At 36.9% G+C, this 24,034-nt stretch overlaps 1 protein-coding gene and 4 long non-coding RNA genes across 10 annotated transcripts; 2 read left to right on the forward strand and 3 right to left on the reverse strand.

Moving 5' to 3' along the window:
- Positions 1-238: 238 nt before the first annotated feature.
- LOC135792587 (uncharacterized) lies at positions 239-3,305 on the forward strand. 3 transcript variants are annotated; one of them, XR_010548395.1, is made up of 8 exons: positions 239-428; positions 496-583; positions 2,054-2,169; positions 2,334-2,534; positions 2,641-2,692; positions 2,784-2,861; positions 2,972-3,023; positions 3,137-3,305. It is a non-coding gene; the product is annotated as an uncharacterized lncRNA (long non-coding RNA). The 3 variants fall into 3 exon arrangements; XR_010548397.1 differs by having other exon boundaries at positions 499-583; XR_010548396.1 differs by lacking the exon at positions 2,784-2,861.
- Positions 3,306-7,457: 4,152 nt separating this feature from the next.
- On the reverse strand, positions 7,458-10,957 carry LOC135792659 (uncharacterized). The gene is made up of 3 exons (XR_010548423.1): positions 10,667-10,957; positions 10,520-10,558; positions 7,458-7,865 (listed from the first exon to the last, which is right to left on the reverse strand). It is a non-coding gene; the product is annotated as an uncharacterized lncRNA (long non-coding RNA).
- Positions 10,958-11,799: 842 nt separating this feature from the next.
- On the reverse strand, positions 11,800-14,740 carry LOC135792375 (uncharacterized). The gene is made up of 3 exons (XR_010548289.1): positions 14,603-14,740; positions 13,487-13,755; positions 11,800-13,371 (listed from the first exon to the last, which is right to left on the reverse strand). It is a non-coding gene; the product is annotated as an uncharacterized lncRNA (long non-coding RNA).
- PCB (Pyruvate carboxylase) lies at positions 14,623-23,564 on the forward strand. 4 transcript variants are annotated; one of them, XM_065303000.1, is made up of 11 exons: positions 14,623-14,770; positions 18,499-19,055; positions 19,117-19,211; positions 19,274-19,801; positions 19,856-20,348; positions 20,480-20,539; positions 20,918-20,950; positions 21,177-21,577; positions 21,644-21,903; positions 21,956-22,682; positions 22,748-23,564. In XM_065303000.1, the coding sequence occupies exons 2-11, from the start codon at positions 18,566-18,568 to the stop codon at positions 23,306-23,308; spliced, it is 3,648 nt and encodes a 1,215-aa protein (XP_065159072.1). In that variant the 5' UTR covers positions 14,623-14,770; positions 18,499-18,565; the 3' UTR covers positions 23,309-23,564. The 4 variants fall into 4 exon arrangements, with proteins under 4 accessions (XP_065159072.1, XP_065159073.1, XP_065159074.1 ...); XM_065303001.1 differs by lacking the exon at positions 20,918-20,950; XM_065303002.1 differs by lacking the exon at positions 20,480-20,539.
- On the reverse strand, positions 18,336-23,969 carry LOC135792373 (uncharacterized). Its single transcript, XR_010548287.1, has 4 exons — positions 23,955-23,969; positions 23,772-23,883; positions 22,728-23,717; positions 18,336-18,350 (listed from the first exon to the last, which is right to left on the reverse strand). It is a non-coding gene; the product is annotated as an uncharacterized lncRNA (long non-coding RNA).
- Positions 23,970-24,034: the final 65 nt, after the last annotated feature.

A 24,034-nucleotide genomic window follows, 5' to 3' on the forward strand; every position in this document is an offset into this window, starting at 1 on the left:
CAAATCTTTTTCTTTCGTGAGTGTTTTGTATAGGCAACTTATAGTGCAGGACAATATTTTGTAGGCCAGGACATTTCGTTTTCGATTGCGCAGAGTACTTTATAAATCTTGAAAGTACGAATATTTTTGTGTATTCACGGTGGCATATCATCGTATGCATCGTATTTCTGCAAATGCATGACCTTGGAACAACTCATCTATTTACTTAACACCTTACAGTTAGTTGCGCCGTCGCTGAAATCGGGTCTACCCGCGCTGATGACGCTAATCCTAATCTACGCGCAAGACGCACTTCAGTTTTATCGTGGGTAGGTGCATGTGCAGATCTCTCGGCTCTCCATGTTTTGTTGGTTTTAATTCGGTAAATCGCGTTTTATTCAATTACCAATCGACGGATTTTAGTGGCGTTTAGCGTGTGATATTTTTGGGTAAGGATAAAAGTCACTTCGTAATTGTGCTGTTTCAATATTGAAGTTGGTTTGTTACTGTATTTAGCAGGTGACATACGTTCGCAAAACATTGCAGTGTGGTGTCTGTGTCATCTATGCCACTCAGCGAGGAGACTATTTCTGTTTTATCACAGGTAGGTGCATATTATTTGACCCGCCATGTTTCTTCGATTTTAATTCGATATATTGCGTTATATTTCATCTCCGGCCGAAGTAATTTAGTGTTAATTGACTATTTCTGTGTGGGTATAAGTCATTTATTGTGTTGTTTCATACAGGATGTCGATTTGTTATTGATTTCAACAAGCGCAGTGTTGTCGCGTAGCACTTTCATGTGTTCTCGTTTCCTTTCTACTATTATCACTCAAGGCAACTTTCAGTGAAAATCCGGTGTTTTCTCGGGAACCGTTTGCAATATTTGAGTGTTGTTTTGATAATTTTCTAGCGCATGAGTGGATCTGGCAGATGGCCTATTGCCGTCCCCAAAATCACGCGCAAACTGTCTTAAAATCGGCTTCAAAATTTCGTGTTTTTTAGGAATTTGTCAAAGACTCTGTGGAAATTCAGTGTTTTCCCGGGAACCGTTTGCAATATTTGAATGTTGTTTAATTAATTTTATACCGGGAGAGTTGATTTTGACGATGCTCTATTGCCGCTAATGAATCTTGAAAATAAACCTCTGCCGCCCCGGAAATCACACGGGAAGTGCTTGAAAACCACTCCCAAAAGTTGGTCATTTTTAACATTTTCGAAAACTTGCCGTGGAAATTGTTTAATATTTCGAGAACCGTTTACGCCATTGCATTGCAATTTACTTATTTAAATAGCGCGAAATGGATTTTAAAAAATTGACCACTGCAGACCCCTGAAATCACACCGGAAGTGCTCTATAACCGTCCTTAAAAGTTGGTCATTTTTAACATTGCCGTGGAAATTGTTCAATATCTCGAGAACCGTATAAGCCATTGCAATGCAATTGGCATAATGGATCTTTACTCGTAAAATGGGACCCCCACAGCCCCATGTCACACGGGAAGTGCCCTAAAACCGCCCTTAAAAGTTGGATATTTTTAGCATATTTGAAAACTTATCGTTGAAATTGCTCAATATCTTGAGAACCGTTTAAACCATTGCAATGCAATTCGCAAATCTAAATAGCACGATAGTGGATCTTTAAAATGAACCCATGCAGCCTTCTGAAATCACACGGGAAGTGCGTTAAAACCGCCCCTAAAAGTTGGCCATTTTTAACATTTTCGAAAACTGGTCGTGAAAATTGCTCAATATCTCGAGAACCATTTACCCCATTGCAATGCAATTTGCGTATTTGCTGTAATATTAACTGTAATTCAATTGACATACAAATTTACGTATTCGGCGAAGAATTATCAATCTCATTACACCTCCCACGAAGTATAGATATAATAGACTAAGAGCCCGTGACGGCCAGACTTTCGTCATTTTAGGAAAGATGAAATTTCGTCCATGTGTTTCTCCAACACAGGTAAGAACGATCCCCAATTATGAAACATGGATCGTGGTTCCTTTGGCAGTTAACAGCTAACAAAGCTACATTATTGTAATTAATTGTGATTTAATTTTAGCATTTTGAGCATTCTGCGTTAAATATACGTCCGAGAATCGTCTTCTAACCCGGCTAACATTTGAGGTATCCACCTTGTCCATTTTCCAGTCATCTGCGTTTTCACTGCGAAAATAGGTATAGTACATAATTCATTACTTTTTTGCTGAAATTGTAAGTTGTGTGTGTTAATTCTATTTGTTTATACGCGGCAGTTAACTTAGCACGACATGCCTTTTTATTACAGTATCATATTTGTAAACTTGTCCACTTCTATATGATTAATTTTTATTTAATTTTAGAACTTGGAGCGTAAAGTACCCACTAATACATACTGCAGTGGAACATACAAACGAGAATCGCCTGACATTCGATGTGATATCTCCGGCTTCGCTGCGACATCAACGAAACGGACACCAAAGGGACGGCCTATTGCGTGGAGTGCAGGGATTTTGCACCTGAGTCTGACATCGTAGAAGGACCATTCTTGCATCAAATTTTACGTATTAAATTTCCATATAATTTTCCTACAAAATTTTTGATTATTTCACAAATTGACCCCCAAAATTGGATTTTTATGTTTGAAGGCCTAATTTTTGCTGGTTTTAGGGATTTTGCACCTGAGTCTGACATCGTAGAAGGACCATTTTTACATCAGATAGTAAGTATTACATTTCTTTATCATTTTCCTGACTAGCTTTTGTGATTATCTCACAAATTGACCCCTAAAATTGCATTTTTTATATTCGAAGGACTAATTTTTGATGGTTTTGGGGATTTTGCACCTGAGTCTGACATTGTAGATGGACCATTCCTGCAACAGATTATAAGTATTAAATTTCTTTATAATTTTCTTGAATGAATTTGTGTGATTAGCACAAAGGAAACCTGCGAAAATGTCATTTTTGTGCTTCGATGTGCTAATTTTTGTATCTTTTAGGTGTATAGCAGGCGAACAAATTGTCCTAGGACCACGATTCTTTCATCAGATTGTAAGTATTGAATTTGTTTATAATTTTCTTAAATAATTTGTGGGATTAGCACATGGATAACCTGAGAATATGTCATTTTTGTGCTTTGATGTGCTAATTTTTGTTTGTTTTAGGTGTATAGCATTCGAACGAATTGTTCGAGGACCACGATTCTTTCATCAGATTGTAAGTATTGAATCTGTTTATTATTTTCATAAATAATTGGTGGGATTCGCACAGGGAAATCTACAAAAATGTCATTTTTGTGCTTCGACGTGCTAATTTTTGTTTGTTTTAGGTGTATAGCAGATTTCGTAGTAATTTATTTCAAGTTCGTGGTCCCAAAACCAGATGGTGCCACGATCGAGCTATCTAATATATTTTGTTCCGTCACACCCAGATGGCGCTCGTGTGAGCTATCTATTTTCTTTTGTTCCGCCACGGCCAGATGGCGCTTCCATCGATTTGGTTTGAAATCTTATTACATTTTTGTTTAGTTTTTGGTGCACTGAGTTGCGGTGCGCACGTCACTTTTATACACAACTTTTATGTTTAGCGAAACGAAAAATAACGAAAGTTCAATTTTTGTGCTTTGAACACTCTAATTTTCGGTTGTTTTAGGTGTCTAGCGGGCGAACGTGATGTCGTACCATTGTGTATCACAAATGTGATATTTTTCCACAGTACGTTCATTAAAATCCTTTCTTCCAAATAATGTTGTTTGTAAACTTCAGCTGCTTACTTTAGAACTTGCAATATATTTGTAACAACATTTTTGTCGTGTACAGATAGAAGAATGCCCCTCCAACTGCGGGTCGGTTATCAATTCTTTAGCCGCTTAGTCCGGCTTAGTCAGTTGAGCGCTGCGTTATGGTGCGCACGTGTTTTGTTCATTAATCAAACATGGTAACGATTTTACGCGTTTCTTAATATTTTAATTCTGCAGTAATACTAGAATCGGTTGACCATCAGAGAGATTTGGTAGAGTAACAGCCCAGTGTAGCGCAAAACGAGTGATTTGAGTAATCTTTAGCGGTGCGTGCGTGGCGTCCGTCGGATATGTTCTGCCGGTGTCTATGTGATTGATGTGAGAACAAGTTTTCCATTTGTGATGTCCGCGTGGAATAGTAATGAAATGCGTATCATCAATTCTACTTACATTTTGCGGAATGGTGTTTATGCGCTTTAGTTTTTTATAGATGGAAGTAAGTAACATCAAGTAAAACTTTACTTTTATTTAAGTTTTTAAATTTTACAGGCATCATTTGCTTAATAACAATTATAAATGATTCAGTCAATAAAAGATAATTTAATCTTACATTCTTGTTTACATATATCCCTAGTGTTCTCTTAGTCGTTTTCAGGATTGGTATTAAGTCGTGGTGCACTGTAAGAGTATAGCACAGCATAGTATAGCATAGTGTGGTGCATGTATAATGTTGTTTTATTTTATCATAAGATATGAACACATAAATAGAAGAAACGAATGAGATTTGATAAGAAAGCCGCGTGGCTCTCAGGTGTGCAGCACATGCTGCTATACCGTAGATCGATGGTTCGATCTCCAGTTATAGAAGGCATTTTTCTCAAATATGAAAATAACAGGTGTAATTTGGGTTGCATATGTAAACTAAAATGAAATATAAGAGAAATTGCAATACAACTGAAGGCAATATGAGAAGTAAGAAAGTAAAAGCAAGTGGAGAAACGAAGAACAGAGAGAGTAGTAACAGAGGAGTAGAAGAAGGAATAGCATAGAAATGTAGAAGACAGAAGGAAGAAAACAGAGTAGAAAAGAGGAGGGAAATAGAAGAAGGAGAACAGAAGTAGATCAGATTTTTTAATTTTTTGGCCCGTGTCGTTAGACAGTCACTGCTTCGATCCGTCCATTGCTCCCGGCCCATCCTACAGCTACGTTGTCTCTGCGCTTCATCCCCAGGATTCTTAGGCATATCAACAATTTTTATGGTGGGGGATCACCCCCAGAGAGAGGGAACTCCTTATAAGGACAATCCTTATAAGGTCTTGTTCAAATATTTCTAAGTTTTAAGTCATTTCAAGAGAGGGGACACTTAAAAATATTCTTACAAGTTCTGACCTGTGGCTGAAATGAAAGATGGAGTACACGAATCATACAGAATACCTTAACAATTTTTATAGTGGGGATCATCCCCTGAGAGAGGGAACTGTTCCTGAAATGATAGAAGGGAAAAACACACATCAAAGAAGTCAATATATCTTACTACTTCTTTATTAACAATAGAATACAAGTTTAGATTTTACAAGTCAACCAAATACATACCGTCATGTTGAAACAGGACTTACGACCTGTATAGCCACGCACATGTAAGCAAGTATCACGTAATAATGTTCTACCGGGATAAAGAAATTAGCAAATAGCTCATTTTCTAAGGGATTGAAAATGGAAACAAATATACAAGGTGTTACAAATGAAAAATTTAATGAGAAAACAGAAAAATCATTTTAACACTACAAATATCATTCGTTTTTCACGCGAGACTCCGGGAAACTAATATAGAGGGTGCCACAAAAAGAAAATTCAAACGGCAATGAGGATAACCCTAAAAATAACAATTGAAGCAAAATTTTTACGGACACAAAGAAAAAATGAAAATACAGAGTGTTTCCGAAAGAAAATCTCTAGTTGAAACAGAGTACACTCAAAACTCACAAATACCGGCGATTTTCGTCGTAGTGTTAGGAAAACTAATATACATGGTGTTACAAAAAGAAAACTTTAGAATCTACAAAGGGAGTTAATATTCTCAACACGAAGAGGGAAATTCACAAATAAACAACAATATTTCAATATATAATCCAAGATTTTAGCAAAAAATCATCGGGAAATTGAGCAAAAAGATGGTATAAAAATAAATCATTTACATTTTAACATATTGTGAATATATATTTATTAATTGATGCATCAACTGCATAAAGTAACCTACGGGTGAAGCATCATCATAAATTGATAGAATGTCCGGCGGAAAACAATACAGTTGTTAGAGAGGATAAAAACAACTATTCTTATTGTAAATATTAAGATGTACGGAGACTATGAAAACGAAAAACTATTCAACGTACAAGATTTTACTCGGTCAACAAGAAACTTCTTAATTTAATGATGCTAAGGAGTGCAAATCGAATAAAAACATTCACGTGTTCAGCGAATAGATGGCCGAGCCGGCGACCTACGGCAAAGTGAGCGTTGTCGACCATATGAATATTACCAATTTTAATAATCTTTAGATACTTTTTTAAAACAGTGTTTGTAGTAATTAAATCATCCATGTTATTTTCGGAAACGGAACTAAGAATTCTAATAAAAATGCTACATACCATGTGTTTGTAATTTGCAAGAAGTGACATGCAAATTTCATATCACTCATATAGAATCATCAATTTAAGTTAAACCGACGTAACTTTCCGCAAATAAATTTAATTACACAGCAACCTATGCATTAAAGAGAGGATTTTATATCCTGGAATATATTCTATCAACTGAAAACACACGCACAGATTAATGGACACTAATTTCTAATTTAAGGAGACTCTAAACGCCACAAATCATTTAACAAAACAGGCACACATGATCATTGCGAATATTTTACTGATGGTCGACAAAGTAAACGACGATTAATCCAATTAAAACATCAAAAGGCACGGCGACTAGAAAGACACGTTCGCGGACCACGCGGTAACACGACTGCCGTGTGCGCTTCGCTTAGCCAGGTACAAGGCTGGTACGTAGCGATAATACGCGTCAGTCGAACAAAAAAGTTGCTTATACACAAACATACTGATAAACTCGTAGTTGAAAAGACCAAACTAAAATTTCACTATTTTGAAATAACCGACATACACGAAATCTACTGTTACTTTCAATATTTCTCGGCATAAGAAATGAATTTATTGGCTTTGGGATGTCATAAGATTGAGAAAAACAGGAATATAAATTTAATTTTTTGCAGCTTGCTAGTCTAATCCCTGCATCAAACAAATAGCACCCGACGGAGAATTTAATTCCTCATCCTTGGATGCCGCGTAGATGTTATTGAGACGCTAAGATCGCGTGCAAACTCGAAAAAATACAAATATTTCACGAAAAACGATGAGTAAATCACACTTTAATGCAAATTTTCTCGGGTTGCAGGTCGAATTCCTGCAAAAAACAAATACCACCCGACGGAGAATTTAATTCCGCATCTTTCGATGCCGCGCCGAAGTTATTGAGACGCTAAAATCGCGTGCAAACTCGAAAAATACAAATATTTCACGAAAACGGTGAGTAAATCACACTTTAATGCAAATTTTCTCGGGTTGCAGGTCAAATTCCTGCATCAAACAAATACCACCCGACGGAGAATTTAATTCCGCATCTGTCGATGCCACGCTGAAGTTATTGAGACGCTAAGATCGCGTGCAAACTCGAAAAATACAAATATTTCACGAAAAACGGTGAGTAAATCATGCTTTAATGTAAATTTTTGCGGGTTGCAGGTCGAATTCCTGCATCAAACAAATACAGCCCGACGGAGAATTTAATTCTACGACTCAATACACCCCGCTCAAGTTTATGTGGCGGCCCGCTCGCGTTCAATCACTGAAAAGACGTACATATTACCAGCACGTGTCGATAAGTACAAAACATACACTTAATTACATATACTACATACCAGTATTTCACGCGTTGCAATACTCAGGACTTATGTTGAAGATAATAAAAATCTACATAATAAATGACATTTTTAAGGGGACATGCGGGAAGAGGTATATTTGTTTATTTTATTTTAAATCGGGAGTCGGCCGACGAAGCGACGATTCAAATTTGGCTCGTGACTCGCCCTAAAACAGAGCAAAAACAACAGAGATAAAATAATGCAGAGTCTATACATGCAATAAAACTTCTGCGCGTAGTGTAAAATATGATGTAAATGCGACCCGAAAACGTGTTTATACTCAAACGAATACTGATACTAAAAGAGATAGAAAGGAACGGATTGTAGATTGGCAATCTACACCAAATTCTCTATAAGCTAAGCTAGTTAATTGCAATTTCCATCCCAAAACACTAAATATGCGCGAAATATTGCTGAAGTTTGGGGGTGTTTTTCGTAGTTTATCGAAGTATTTTTTATGTACAACAACTAAGGCTCACTTAACACAAACATTTTTGTAAACGTTACTTCACACTTTTATGTGTGTAGAACAGTAAAATATTGCTTATTTCTATTTCGGTGCAGGAGTGATACATTTATAACTGTACAACATCGTGAAACTAAAATAAATAATTATATAAATTATCAAATTAACTTAATAAAAAGTAAGTAAAATTTAAATAATTATGTTTGAGGTATTATGTACGATATTATGTTTTTGTTTCAACCTACCAAAGCTTAGTTAACACACACGAAATGTATAAAGCGTATTTTACACTTTAAAAAACACCTTCAAATGTCTGTAAAGTTATATTTACTTCCATTTCAATGTTACAGTGATACTCAAAAACAAATTACAAACTCTTAATCAACGGAAAATTCCCTATAAGATAAGCTGGTTAAATTGGAAATCTAAGAGCTGAAAAAATAATTCATAAGAAAAAATGTGTCAGCTAAAGGAGTCAGCTATACAATCATCCCTGAATGGGAGACACTTTTACCGCCACCCTGCTACGCTACACCGAATGAGATTCAACTATACAAATGCGATTAATTGCCATATAACTAAATAAACAAAAAATCAATGTCTTGTCATATTTAAGTCAATACATTTGAATAGTGCATATCTTTTAAACTAAAAGCGAAAGGGACCAACAGATTGAAGAATATGATAGATTAGAAAATTCTCTATAAGATAAAAATAAATAATAATTCTATTCTTTGGGGTATAAGGTCCAAAAATATAACTAAACGTGCTAAAATTTTTGTTAAAGAATAAGAAATAAGAATTGATAACACATGCCATGCAATTTTAAGCACATTTATGAATATAGCAATCTATAAAACACTACAAAAATATAACAATACAAAAAAACAAACGGCAGAAACATAATCAATCAATGTGGTTGAGAATATTATTTAATTTACTTACTGGTTAGTACTGTAAAACTTCCATCGTAAACGGCATCCGTCGGCACCCCGCTTACGAACAAATACACAGTATTTGCATTTCGCGAACATCTTATAAGCGATAAATCATTAGCAAGACACAATAGTCAGCAATAATCACTAAGAACACCGAAAGTAATACGAGTTACCGAATTAAATCCAAAGAAAGGAGAATCGAGACGACCGCGTGCGAACCATCCGTCGGATACGGCGAAACTAATTTTATTCCTGAAGCGTAAGCAAACGATACACGCGACGCCATCACACGGTCGCGTATATAGGACAAAACTATACACGAATATCGTACGCGAATCACCTGACAATAAGAGATAAGAATAAACCGGTCGAATTCCAGTGCGACGTGAGATCGTAAATACTACCACATACAACCATTGGACGTGTACATTCGTCAATAAAATATAAATGTTTGTTTACCTTTTCTTAAGAGTTCAAATTGCTTCGAAACAATTTAATCTTAATTCGGATAAAATAAAGAAAAACATTAGAATATAATTGATCAGTTTGAATTTATTTAGTCGCCCTTACAATTAAAATCGCACGTCATATATAATTATATTTTCCTGGCTCTAAGTGTGTAAAACGGAGCAAACCAAATTAGTAAATACGAGTAAGGCTGGTACGTAGCGACAATACGCGTCAGTCGAACAAAAAAAGTTGTTTATACACAAACGTACTGATAAACTCGTAGTTGAAAAGACCAAACTAAAATTTCAGAATGTCGAAATAACCGACATACACGAAATCTACTTTTACTTTCATAATTTCTCGGTATAAGAAAAGAATTTATTGGCGTCACTTCTACCGCTACCTTCATACGGTGCCCTGAACACGAGTCAATTCTATCGCTACCTTCATACGGTGCCCTGAATCGAGTCACTCCTACAGCTACCTTCATACGGTGCCCTGAATCGAGTCACTTCTACTGCTATCAAATGCAACTCGACGGAGAATTTAATTCCGCATCTCTAGACGACATGCTGAAGTTACTACGCCGCCTAGCAAACCCGAAAAATTACAAACATTTCACGAAAAAGAGTTGATAAATCACCCTTTTAGGCATATTTTCGCGTGTTGCAGCTCGAATTTGTACAACAAACGAATACAACCCGACGGATAATTTATTTCCGCATCTCTAGCCGCCGCGATGAAGTTAATACGCCGCCTAGATCGCGTGCAAACCCGAAAAAATACAAACATTTCAAGGAAAAGGGTTAAAAAATCACCCTTCTATGCAAATTTTCGCGGGTTGCAGGTCGAATGCCTGCAACAAACAAATACACGGAGAATTTAATTCACGTGTGGACAATTACAAAACAAACACTTAATTTTATTTTCTTGGATGTTGAAAATATAGTTGAATTATAAACTAACCAATTGTTGTGAGCATAAGTCACCAAGTCACAGCAAGTGCTGTAATTAGAAGAAAAGAAGTTGAAACATTTCATAAGATTTAAGAATAACATATTCATACAACATAGAACAAACACAATATGTGTTGTTAAGTTAAAAGTGACTTACACAATGATAATGATGAATAAATCTACGTGGGAGCCATCTTATATCCACTTTATTTAGCGACCGACACCGAATCTTGTAATTTGCATAAGTATGCACACGAAACGCTATCTACCACTTTTGCACAATAATGTGCATAAAAAGCGCAAATAATAAATAACATTAATATAGTAGTTAGGATTAAACAGTCGATTGATTATCGAATATATTACAAATTAAGAAAGCAGAAGTAAGAACAAATTATACTAGTCAATCAAAACACGTCTGAACCAACCAACGACCGACACGCAACTGGCTGCAGCAAGCAACGGCGCGACAGTTTACGATAACAAATCAAGAGATGCGCAAAATCGGCGCGCGATGGCACGCGACCATGTGCGCGAATTGCAATAGACACAATACCCGCGATCTAAACTGAACTAGACTGTGCACAATAAGACTTTGCAGCTCATGCAACAGCCACGCAGGTAAAAACAATAGATCCGCAAAGCCGGCGCGTCGATGGCACGCGACCTTGTGGCCGAATTGCAATAGATGCGGTAGATGCGGTAACGTAATAAACACGCAAAATAATGAATTGCGAAGATTACACACGCGAATATTTAACGCGAATATTTAACGGGTGACTAAACACAATAAATAGCACTAAATTCAATCAAATGTAACGCGATATTCCGAATTTACAATGAGAAACACGAATACTCGCCAGAGTATTATTACTTGTCGCACGAAGTAAGAGATGCGTGCCGGCATCACAACTGTGCATGTCGGCTTTTACTCGCAGGAATATTTTTAATAAAAATATGCATCGTTGCGTCATCTGAAGATACTTTCTGGTACCACACGAAAATACAAAGTGTTTCAAAAAGTTTGGCATGCATATGAGGCAGTGAGCGATTGCATTTGTGTCAGTAAGTTGTCACGCATTTAAATTGCCGCGTCGTGTGTCACACGTACACGAAAATGCGCATGCTGTACCCTGTCCAAACGAATTGCAATTTTTACACATAACTCAAAACTTCAAATGTAGACGTCGCAAGGATGTACTCATTCAAAATAAATTAATAAAATTTTGCAATTTTAATGCAAATATTTATCAATTTAGTAATAAATAAACATTATATACTACATAAATAGTAAACTAAAGTATATATTTGTCATATAATCACATATTTTCTTTCAAATTGCACGAAAAGAAGTCCAAGAAGTCTACACTTCAAACGGTACAATTCTACAGGATGTCAAAGGGGCATGTTAATTCAAGAATTAACAAGAAGATAGACATAGTACACGACAATACTACATAGGTATAAAAAATAGGTATACAGTCTACACCGCCACCCACAGTTCTACAAAGCATAACAAGATGCGTGCACATTTATCACAGACCACAGATTACCACATATTACAATAATAATACAAATCTGTACATATTTTTGGGCCCTATAAATATAAAGCGTATGTTTTGCCACAGTTACTGTTGAACTTGCGTTGTCTTGCTCAATTGAACTAAGTAGACAAGTCTGGTGCAGTTTTTCTCAACAAAATCAAATGTACAAGTTAAGATAGCCTTTTCAGACGAAGTACATTTATAACTTAAGTTTTGGGTAGTTTCAATACATCATTTTGTTACCGGTACCGTTAAATCGCAAGTTTTCTGCTACTCCTGAACGCAATTAAATTGAAAACAAACACTTTGCCACATGTTTGCACGATTAAACAAAATTTCGACTTGTAATTATAAATCACAATATAACGCCACGCCAGAAAACAGAAAATAAAGAAAATTACACAAGTCCCGACTTGTACGATAAACATCTACTGCACCGAAACGCGAATTTTAAGATTGCGTAGATAAGCGATTCAATGATTGCTCAGGAAGACCGACATAAAAGCGATAAACGGACGCGCAATAACATACAGTAAATTTACAATACCAATTTGGCAGTTTAACGCCTGATTAATGGGTCGATTCAGTACAACCATATTAAAACTAAATGTTATTTATCGCACTGGCATGTAGTGCAGAATCTACCCACAACAAGTTTTAAACCGCCAGCGACCCTCTGGACGATGCGACGATTGATCAAGACCGACAAGGCAGAAACAAAGTGGAAAACCGCGAAACTTTTGCAAGAACCTACTTGTGACATATAAATCTATCGCACGCAACCTCTTACAATAAGTTTATAACATAAATTTCGTTGCTTTTAGGTTCATTACTGAATCGATTCTGTACTCCAATGTTTCATTAATTTTAACTATTATTTGTCATATATAAAATGTTTCTTTGCATTGACTCTTTATATCATACAGTGTCAAAAACAGCAATATTAATAGTAATAAACTAAAAATAACAGTAACATCGCAAAACAGAATCGACCCATTATTATTATCAGTTGAGCCAAGTTTCTGGGCTCAATTAAATCTATAACACTTTATAAAGCATTCAAATAGATAAATACGTGGAAAACAACAATAACGATAAAATTAATCTTGTCAAGTGTTTCGTAAACTAAACATAAAATAGATGGCTTGCGCGGAATTTTAAGCCAAATTAATTTAAAAGAAACATGTTGCAGCTGTAAAAAGTCGATAGTGTCGCTATCTTCTGTTAGATGCGCCAACATGAGTATTGCTGCTTCGTGGAATTACAGAGATCAACAGCAAACCTCGTCATTCAATGACACTACACCGATGATTTAGAACTAAAAAACATAAATAATTAGCAACAGAAGGCATAGAATCACGAAATTTATACAACATTTTAGTTTAGTAATTAAGAATGTCACAAAAATCGCTAAATAAAAATTATTAATTTACCTATAATTGTTGGTAAATAAACATCCGTTTGTTTTATGGAAGATTAACAAAGCCGAGAGAAATTGAATTTTTCCAGCCACAATTTTACTGTCTTCAGCGATTCTGCTAGGAACTGTAGATTCCATGCACATATATAGCTTGCCTTTCATCCCTGTGACGAAATGTTCCTAAACGATATCTAAAGATATTAGCCTACCGGAGCGTGCAACCTAGCGCCGCCGTCGCAACTCTGCATTCTTAGCCACTCTGTATAAGACGAAGATTTACACCTAAAAACGTACAAAGCGTAACGTATTAAAGCAATAACAATAAAACACAGGATTTTGAAAGCCATTTTACGAGATTTGGCGCATACTTTCTGGGGGCGGCAACGGCCCATCGATAAACGTAATAAACAATTCCTCATTTTAAACATTATGAAAAGAATACACTCTTGAAGAACTTGAAACTAATTCCATAATGCTCGCAAACTCGAAATGAGAAAGTATAGTAATTATATTCTAATTCCTATTAGTAATAATAGAACAATACTCAACGACTTCTTTCGCATGGTGACAAATAAAAATACTTAATTCATGATTTACGAACATAATAAGCGCGATTATCAAACTCGCATATAAATAAATGTCACAAATTAATAAATCTGCTATAGGGCCGTCGTAAATTAAATTACCCCAACGGATACTATTCTGTAGCAATTCAACTACTTATACCTTCTTCACAAGATAATAAAGTTCTCCGAGAAAAAATATAGAAGAAATTAAAAAAAAAAACAATTGCACGCCGGTAGCAAAAGAGATGAAAACAGTCACTATCAGATAAAAGATAGACCAATGCTTCAAAAGAACTGTCGAATAATCAGAACTTTAAAAATTCAACCTTTTGCAAATAAGCTAAGTAAAGTTAAGTAAACCATTTCGTACTACCATTGCATTTCAATCTTTTGCAAATATTTAAAAAAAAAGCAGAAACGATGCAAAAAGCAGGAAACGAACTCAAATACGAAAAACTACGAGTATAGCGGCATGAAAACGCAATGTAATATACGCAACACAACATACTCTCCGACCACACGGATGCACCACTCGCGCGCAACCCGCTCGTCGTACTGCTCACCTAGTCGCACCGCCAAGCAATCCGGTCCGTCAGTCGGCTCCTCGGTACGGTCGTCGTTCGCACGTCGCCTTTTGAATTGTTTTCGGTGTCGTCGTCCTCCCGATCGAGAAATACACAAGACGAACCCATTGCGGCGTGTCCTTGAGAACCAACAATTAAAACAACAAGGTAAATATTATAAACCCATAAATAAATTATTTCATTAAAAAAATTCATTAAATCAATAAAAACAAATAAAACATTAATTATAATTTAATAATTTAAATGAAACTATGATTAAAATTACAAATTTACACCGGGTGCTGGCCAACGGCGTTCTTGCGCATGAACAAAACGAGCGTCAACCCCCAAGGTCTAGAAATCTAGGTCATCAGTTCATCACATCTTCATACCACTTCTATGTACTCGATTTAAAAAATAACATAAAAACTCACACATCAACAAAAACTGCTCTTTGATATATTACATAATTATTAATTATTATTTTATTGGATTTTTAAGAATTTTTTTAAATGTGCGATGCATTTTATCAAAGCGTTATATAAGAAATCGAAGCACGAGCGAAGCTCTATGGACTTGTGAACTTTAACCCATCGTCGAGACAAAATATGCACGCCGGGTTTGTGTGGGTTTATCACTCGTTAACATATTCACTAAAATTTCCCCTTTCGTGATAAATTTAATTGAAATCAAAAATATTTACCGCAAATGAAAAAAAAAATTAAATGAAAAGTAAATTGTTTGTGACTTGTACAAGTATTTCGAACTCGAATTTATTCCTTTCTGGTTTATACACGACAACACATTAAAAAACCGCACGCGATCCACTGCGCGTCCCTTAATGGCAGGAACCGGTTAAATATTAGGTAGAACAAGTTTCAATTCCAGAAATAATGCAGCGACGCATGTTTTCCTCTTTAATTACATAAATACTCATCGCATAACAATTTAAAACTAGAGAAATATTTTTAATTCCAAAGTTCAATATTTTAATGTGGAAAATTTATTTATGGTATTTCAGTTTCGCAAAAAAAAAAATCGTTCTAATTTATGTAGCTGGGTTATGTAACTAATATGCGATTACGCGTTTGTTTTTCTGAAATAAATTTAGCATTCGCATGCAAAACAATGTATTCGCATTCATTGATGACGTCTGAATGTTAACATTCACGTGTAAACTTTCGCCGGACGAAAACGATGACAGAACGTCTGCGACTCAACGATTATGGACTTCTTAATTGTTATGTTGTTGCGCCGACGGGGCTTTAAAAGGACTTTAACCCAAGACGAGTTTTTGTTTTGCACAAGATCACAATTCATTCAATTTTTAAAGTGAATTCAATTTTGTTTTAGCTTTAAATTCGTTCCAATTCATAAGTTTGAAATGTGATTAATGTTTTGTAATTTTTAGAGTGATTGTTTACATCCTTCAGCGTTTTTGCGCTCATGTCAAGTATTATAGATAATGTGTATATCCAGCACGAGTATCATAACAAATCTTAGTAAATATAATATACCAAGTGACAACAAAATCGTATAAAGTTCTGCAACTTTAATTAAGTAATTTAAAGACTACAAAACAGTTAGTATAAGTTAATGTTATTGATAGTTAGTTTACATTCGCCTAGCAATTTATAGAATAACTCGTTATTTTTAGTCTTTATCATCGAGGATTTTGAAAAAATGGCATGTGTGTGTTGTAAGTCAAAATAACGCGAAATGACATGCCGGAACGAGAAACGAGAGCGGCGAATCGCAAATACAAAAAAACGTAAAACGCGATAGAAGCAACCGCACTCGACATACTCACAAGCACATAACACAAAATTGCGTTACAAAGTCCAAAATGCCGACTTGTTAGTTATTCATGCTCAACACGCACGCATTGCTAAATACATCCACAATGTATTTATAGCGAAAATATGTACCACGTTGGATAACTACTATTCATTAGCAGACAACACAATCCAGTAAAACACAAACCTTTCCCCTAATTAATTACACCTTTAATTTTAAACTTTTAAATAAAATATAAATTTAAATATTTTTTAAGTACAGGTGTGTCTCCACCGACAAGACTGTGACATTATTATGCCAACAATAATTATTCTTATCAATGCAAAGTCATTAGCGCGTAAATTTTCTATCACGCGCATTATACGAATTTATTCCGTGTTTTAAACGAGTTTCGACGTGCCGGCGCGACATGCACACAAACACCGCCATGCAGAGATAAGGAGTGATGACCCGATTAACTACTCTAAGTCAAAATACAACTGTAAATAGACCGCACTTCAATCAAATCATAAACACCACTAATAATCAACAAATAATTAAATAATAAGCGCAATAAACTATTTTAAATATGCTTGTGTGATTAGCATATTTTGCAAACTATTATAAACGCGAATTTATGATAAAGTACGACAATATTTACGCGAGTTATCGATCAATAAATAATTACACACGTGTATCGTGTACATGTATCCGATTTACACGTGCTTATATGATTATATAAAACTTGTTGATATTTTCTATGATTTCTCTATATAATAACGTTGAAAACGATGAAATTTTCAAGGACATAACACGTGATAAAAATGTAGGTCGATTACATGGGTCTAACATTATTTATCGTGTGATTTTCGGCTATTATCGTCAATCAGCATGTGTATGTTTATACCGCGTGTAAATTATGCGTGAAAGCGTAAGTAATTTGCGGGGATCTGCTGCTAGGCAGCACGAAATAACAAATTACATAAAATCATACGTGTTTATGCAAATATTTGCTTCTGATTACTACGATTAGTATTACCAACTGTTTGACATGTTGATGTATCTTGTCATTAACACTGTTAACAGCTATCAAACGTCATCACGAAACAATCAACTAACACAAAATGTATTCTTATAGTTTTCTTTACTATTTCAATATAATTTTAATTAAATATTTTGCTCCAATTTAACAATAGCAAGGAATTGATTATATTCTGTTCTGATTGTAGTTGATTGGCTCTTTATTTGTTTTTAATTAACAATGAATGCAAATTTTACGAGCGGGCACTTACGCTGCGCGTAATGAAAGCATTGTTGGCGCCATTATCACCATTAGTGACGTTCGGACGCGCAACATCTGATTATTATCCCGTAACGCACCGGATTATGTTTGTACACGCATTAAGCTACATCAAGATGACAGCAAACAGATAACAACAGATAGCTAATGAATTATGTACGTGCGGACAAATTACGCGCTGCCAATACATGCGGTGAGATTGGCACGAGACTTTGCTCGCGAGACAAAATGAATCTCCACGTCTAAATTTAAACCAGGAATTGAAACTGAAACCTGAAAGTACTGTGCACTCCACGTGAGACACTTGGAGAGAAGACTCAAAATAATTTCGACTATTTTTAAACGGAAAAAATTAAAGTAACTTGTTTGACATGAGGCCGGCACAAAATGGCTGCTGAATTATTATTGAAATCGTTACTCGTATAAAACGCACGATATTTATGTAAATATTACGCCATAAAAGGCAAATAACACCATGCGACCATGCAACTATTCTAAAATTAAGCGTAAAATCGTAAAAGTAATGAGTAATACATACACGAGTGTACTTGACGAGTGGTGAGAGTGAGTTGAGCATTGTGCACCTTGAACTCGTTCCACGTTCGCCCGACGGTGTATTTGTTGGTAAACAAACATAGAGACGGTAAACTCGACGATGTGATGAAATTTTATCTAGATTGCAAAAAAAGTATACTAAGAAATTGCAGTTTTATACACTTAAAATATAATTATGTTTAAATTAATGCAAAATATCATTATAACAATCAAATTTAGTGGTTTCCGGTTTGGGACTTATCAAAATTTTGGTTTTTCCTTTCAGGAACATACGAGGAGCCAAGTTTTTAGACATTTTAGCACTTTTTATTTAGTTTTAATAAATCGTCATCATGTTGTTACGTTTTGTTAACCGTAACAGCCGTTATGGCCTGTCCCAACTTAACTCCCGACTCACAACGAGTTCTGGAAGGACCTATGCGAATAGCGTTGAGTACAAACCCATCCGTAAAGTACTCGTGGCGAACCGAGGTGAAATCGCCGTGCGAGTTTTTCGCGCCTGTAACGAATTGGGCATCAAATCAGTGGCCATTTACTCCAAGGAGGACAGAGCACATCTGCACAGACTGAAAGCCGACGAGTCTTACATGGTCGGCGTGGGTCAACCCCCAGTTCAGGCTTACTTAGATATCGATCAAATCGTTAAGATTTGCTTGGACAATGGCGTGGATGCCGTGCATCCGGGTTACGGCTTCCTTTCGGAGCGATCGGACTTTGCTCAGGCTATCGTCAATGCGGGTATGAGGTTTATTGGACCTTCCCCGAAGGTTGTGCAACAAATGGGTGACAAGGTAGCTGCTAGGGTTGCTGCTATTGAAGCAGGTAGTATTTAATACAAAATTTTGTTAACAATAATTAATTTTTGATGATTAATGTTAAAAAGGTGTACCAATTGTCCCGGGTACTGATGGTCCTGTGACAACCACCAAGGAGGCTATGGACTTCTGTCAGAAACACGGATTACCAGTTATTTTCAAAGTAAACCAAAAATAATAGAGGAAAATTGTGGCTAGAATTAAAAACTCAAATTTATATTTTAGGCTGCATTTGGTGGAGGCGGCCGTGGTATGAGAGTCGTAAGAAAAATGGAAGAAGTAGAAGAGAACTTCCAACGTGCATCATCAGAAGCCAAAGCAGCCTTCGGCGATGGTTCCATGTTTATTGAAAAGTTCATCGAGCGCCCCCGTCACATTGAAGTACAATTGCTAGGAGACAAAGCCGGAAATGTTGTGCACCTTTACGAACGCGATTGCTCTGTGCAGAGGAGACATCAGAAAGTCGTGGAAATGGCACCGGCCCCGCACTTAAACGACGTCACCCGTCAACGCATGTTTGAATGCGCAGTCAAACTCGCCAGACATGTGGGATACGAAAATGCTGGAACCGTCGAATTCCTTGCCGATGAAAGCGGAAATTTCTACTTTATTGAAGTCAACGCTAGATTGCAAGTGGAGCATACCGTCACTGAAGAAATCACTGGTGTAGATTTAGTACAATCACAGATTCGTGTTGCTGAAGGCATGACATTGCCGGAATTGGGATTAAAACAAGAAAATATTGCGCCTAACGTAAGTGAAATTCATTCCTGAATACTAAGATAAATTATCAAATATTTTCCATAGGGTTTTGCCATTCAATGTCGTGTGACTACCGAAGACCCCGCCAAAGGTTTCCAACCAGATACCGGAAGAATTGAAGTGTTCAGAAGCGGTGAAGGCATGGGTATCCGTCTCGATGGTGCTTCTGCGTTTGCAGGCGCCATTATCTCTCCGTACTACGACTCTCTTCTCTGTAAAGTCATCGCCCACTCTCGCGATCTTCAAAGCTCCTGCGCCAAGATGAATCGTTGCCTTCGCGAGTTCCGTGTGCGTGGTGTGAAGACCAACATTCCTTTCTTGCTCAACGTCTTGGAAAACCAAAAGTTCCTCAACGGTTCCGTTGACACTTACTTCATTGACGAAAACCCACAACTGTTCAACTTTGTGCCATCTCAGAATCGTGCCCAGAAACTTCTCAACTACATTGGACAGGTCCTAGTCAACGGACCCACCACACCATTGTCAACTAATCTTAAACCCGCTGAAATTACACCATTCATCCCCGCGGTGTCGCAGGGTAAGTGACAAGTTTACAAAATTTCAATAGTTTTCAATCTACTTTTCGACTTTTGTACTGATAACAAAAAAACTGTACGATTTTCTTGTGTTTTTGTTGATTTGATAACTAAACACTATGTGTCAATGTAGACTACCAGGAGACGACATCGTCGCGCGAGGAGCGCAACATAAAATTCACAAAGCGTGCAGGTAGCAAAAACAAATTCAAATCTTAAAGAAACAACCAGTAGTGGGCCAATGCGTTTGGACTTTATTTTCTGTTGGTTTTTGGTTGTCGAACTCACTGATCTTCGGAGGTGATTTTCGACTGGTTGTTCTAACTAACTTTGAAGCTCTGCCATTGACACAATATTCTGCGTATTTTCTTAATTTCGTGTGGTTTTTAATATATTTTTGTGGTTTTCACAACAAACATCAACTCAAACGAATTAAATAATCAACTTAAACACTATAGTTTATAGCTTAGAACAGAAAGTATTATAGTTATTTGTAGCGTTTGTTGTGTTAAACCGTTTTATGTTTTGTGTGGCACTTTTCTAAGCATGCTTTTTCCACTTTGTTTTACAGCGTACTTTACAGACAGTCACGAGGAAACACCACGTAATATACACAATTATTTTATTTTTTTCTGTGCATGTTTTGCTGATGTTGATTTTATTTGCGCATTGAACAACGCTTCTATCAATCAATGCATGTTTCGAGCATGAATTACAAATATTTTTACCATCATAAATCGTACAATGTTTAATCTTTAAATAAAATGGTGGTAAAAATATTTGAATTTGTCTCATAGCGGACAAAACACTAATTTCTAATATTTCTATAGATGATGTGAGGCCCCCACAGGGTCTGCGCCAGGTTTACAAAGAAAAAGGCCCCGAAGCATTCGCGAAGGCGGTTAGAAATAGCAAACAACTACTACTCATGGACACGACCTTCCGTGACGCCCATCAATCTCTACTTGCAACTCGTGTTCGCACCCACGATTTACTTAAAGTGTCTCCCTATGTTTCACACAAGATGAGCAACTTATATTCGTTGGAAAATTGGGGTGGTGCTACCTTTGATGTTGCTATGCGTTTCCTCCATGAATGCCCATGGGAACGCTTAGAAGAGATGCGTAAACTGATTCCGAACATTCCATTCCAGATGTTGTTACGCGGAGCTAACGCTGTTGGCTACACAAATTATCCGGACAATGTTATCTTCAAATTCTGCGAGTTATCCGTAAGTTATAAAGTTTTATTATGAAATATTTCGCTTTTAATATTCATATTTTTATTTGTGTTAAAGGTGCAATGTGGTATGGACATCTTCAGAGTGTTTGACTCTTTGAACTATCTCCCCAACTTGATCATCGGTATGGAAGCAGCTGGCAAAGCTGGAGGCATCGTTGAAGCCGCTATTTCATACTCTGGTGACGTTTCCGATCCGAAAAAGACGAAATACGACCTTAAATACTACCTAAACCTCGCTGATGAATTGGTCAAAGCTGGCACGCACGTTCTTGCAATCAAAGACATGGCTGGATTACTCCGACCTACTGCTGCCAAGTAAATAATCTAAAATTACTCATTCACAGATATAACAAGACGTTTTTTGCAGAATTTTGATCACTGCTCTCCGTGACAAATACCCAGATCTGCCAATTCATATTCACACCCACGACACATCCGGAAATGGCGTCGCATCTATGTTGGTATGCGCTGAAGCCGGTGCTGATGTTGTAGATGTTGCCGTTGACTCTATGTCCGGCCTCACATCGCAGCCATCAATGGGTGCTATTGTGGCGGCACTTCGTGGCACAGCGCTTGACACTGGAATCGATCTCTCTACCGTTTCAGACTACTCCGCCTTTTGGGAGCAGACCCGTACTCTCTACGCACCATTCGAATGCACCACGACAATGAAGAGCGGAAATGCTGATGTCTACAGCAATGAAATTCCCGGAGGACAATATACTAATCTGCAGTTCCAGGCTTACTCTCTTGGTCTTGGAGACCACTTTGAAGACATCAAGAAAGCCTACGCTGAAGCCAACCAGCTTCTTGGCGATATTATCAAAGTCACACCTTCATCGAAGGTTGTTGGTGACTTGGCACAATTTATGGTACAAAACCAACTTAAACCCCAAGACGTTTTGGACAAAGCTGAAGAATTATCTCTACCCAAGTCCGTTGTGGAGTACCTACAAGGCTGGATTGGACAGCCCTATGGTGGATTCCCTGAACCCTTCAGAAGCAAAGTGCTTAGAAATATGCCAAGAATTGAGGGTCGTCCAGGCGCATCTATGGAGCCATTGGACTTTGGAAAACTTAAGGATGAACTTAGGGTAGGACAAAAACCACTTAACCTATTAACTATCAACTAAACTAACCTTTTGTGTTGTTTCTCTAGGCTAGCGTTCCGGCTGACTTCCCCGTGACAGATAAGGATATCATGTCTGCTGCGTTGTACCCCAAGGTCACCAAGGACTTCCTCTCCTTCGTGTCCGAATATGGTCCAGTAACACACCTCGACACACGCATGTTCCTCACAGGTCCCAAAGTGGGCGAGGAATTCGAAGTATCCATTGAACGTGGTAAGACCCTTGGCATCAAGACACTAGCCGTCGCTGAAGACCTCACAGAAAACGGAGAGCGTGAAGTGTTCTTCGAGCTCAACGGTACTCTGCGTTCCGTCTTCATCAAGGATAATGAAGCGCGTAAGGAAATGCACATTCATCCCAAGGCAGTAAAGAGCGACCCGAAACAGGTGGGCGCACCTATGCCAGGTGAAATCATCGACATTCGTGTGAAGAAGGGTGACCGCATCACCAAGGGCCAGCCACTCGTTATTCTTAGCGCCATGAAAATGGAGACCGTTGTACAGTCACCAGTTGATGGCGTTGTGGGATCTGTGGACATCAAGATGGGCATGAAATTGGAGGCTGAAGATTTGATTTTATGTCTAGAGTAAACTCAAATTGCGAGACATTTCAACTCGGGAGAACACTTGATTCAAGGGTGCGACGTGCAATCGTTAACATAATATTCCTAATTCTTCCTGTGGCAATGAAGGCATTGCACAGAGTGCGAGAAAACAATGGAACGACGTTTCATCAATCTCTAAGAATATTTTTTGTAATATTTTATATAGATTATAAATAGTTATTTTGTTACATAAATTTGTTATATAAAAATAAACACGATAAGACTTTGTTAAAAAAAAGAAATATTTAATTTCCTCTTCCTTGATTATCTGGCCAACAATTGAATAAAAGGTTGTAAATTTACCAAAATCATCTTTAAGAATGTATCAGAATCTTCAGCTTTGACGAGCTTGGCAAAAGTAATAACTATAAAGACTGCGGCGCAAAGTTTGGCAACTAAAAGCATGCTTACTATAATTACAATTTAAGTTAATATTGCAACTGATATACTTCTATAATACGTTGTTAATCCCATTTTTAATTTCTTATTTAATTGAAATTTATCGACTTAAAATTCGAAGGCATGTAACAATAATTACACCGCAAATAACCATCTTCACCACTAAAATATTTCATTATAATTTAAAATTATCAATGGTGAAATAACACTCAGTGCAAGAAATGACATCGCACCGTTTTCAAGTTCGCCCATATCGTCCACCAACTAATACTGCAACATCTTACAATCATTATAAATTTAATTAAAATGACAG

This window comes from Atheta coriaria, unplaced genomic scaffold, assembly GCF_025399875.1.
Source record: "Atheta coriaria isolate IRGN ID8LTWV9N9 unplaced genomic scaffold, Caltech_Dcor_3.1 hic_scaffold_5_pilon, whole genome shotgun sequence".
In the NCBI taxonomy this organism is placed as follows: Eukaryota; Metazoa; Arthropoda; class Insecta; order Coleoptera; family Staphylinidae; genus Dalotia; species Dalotia coriaria.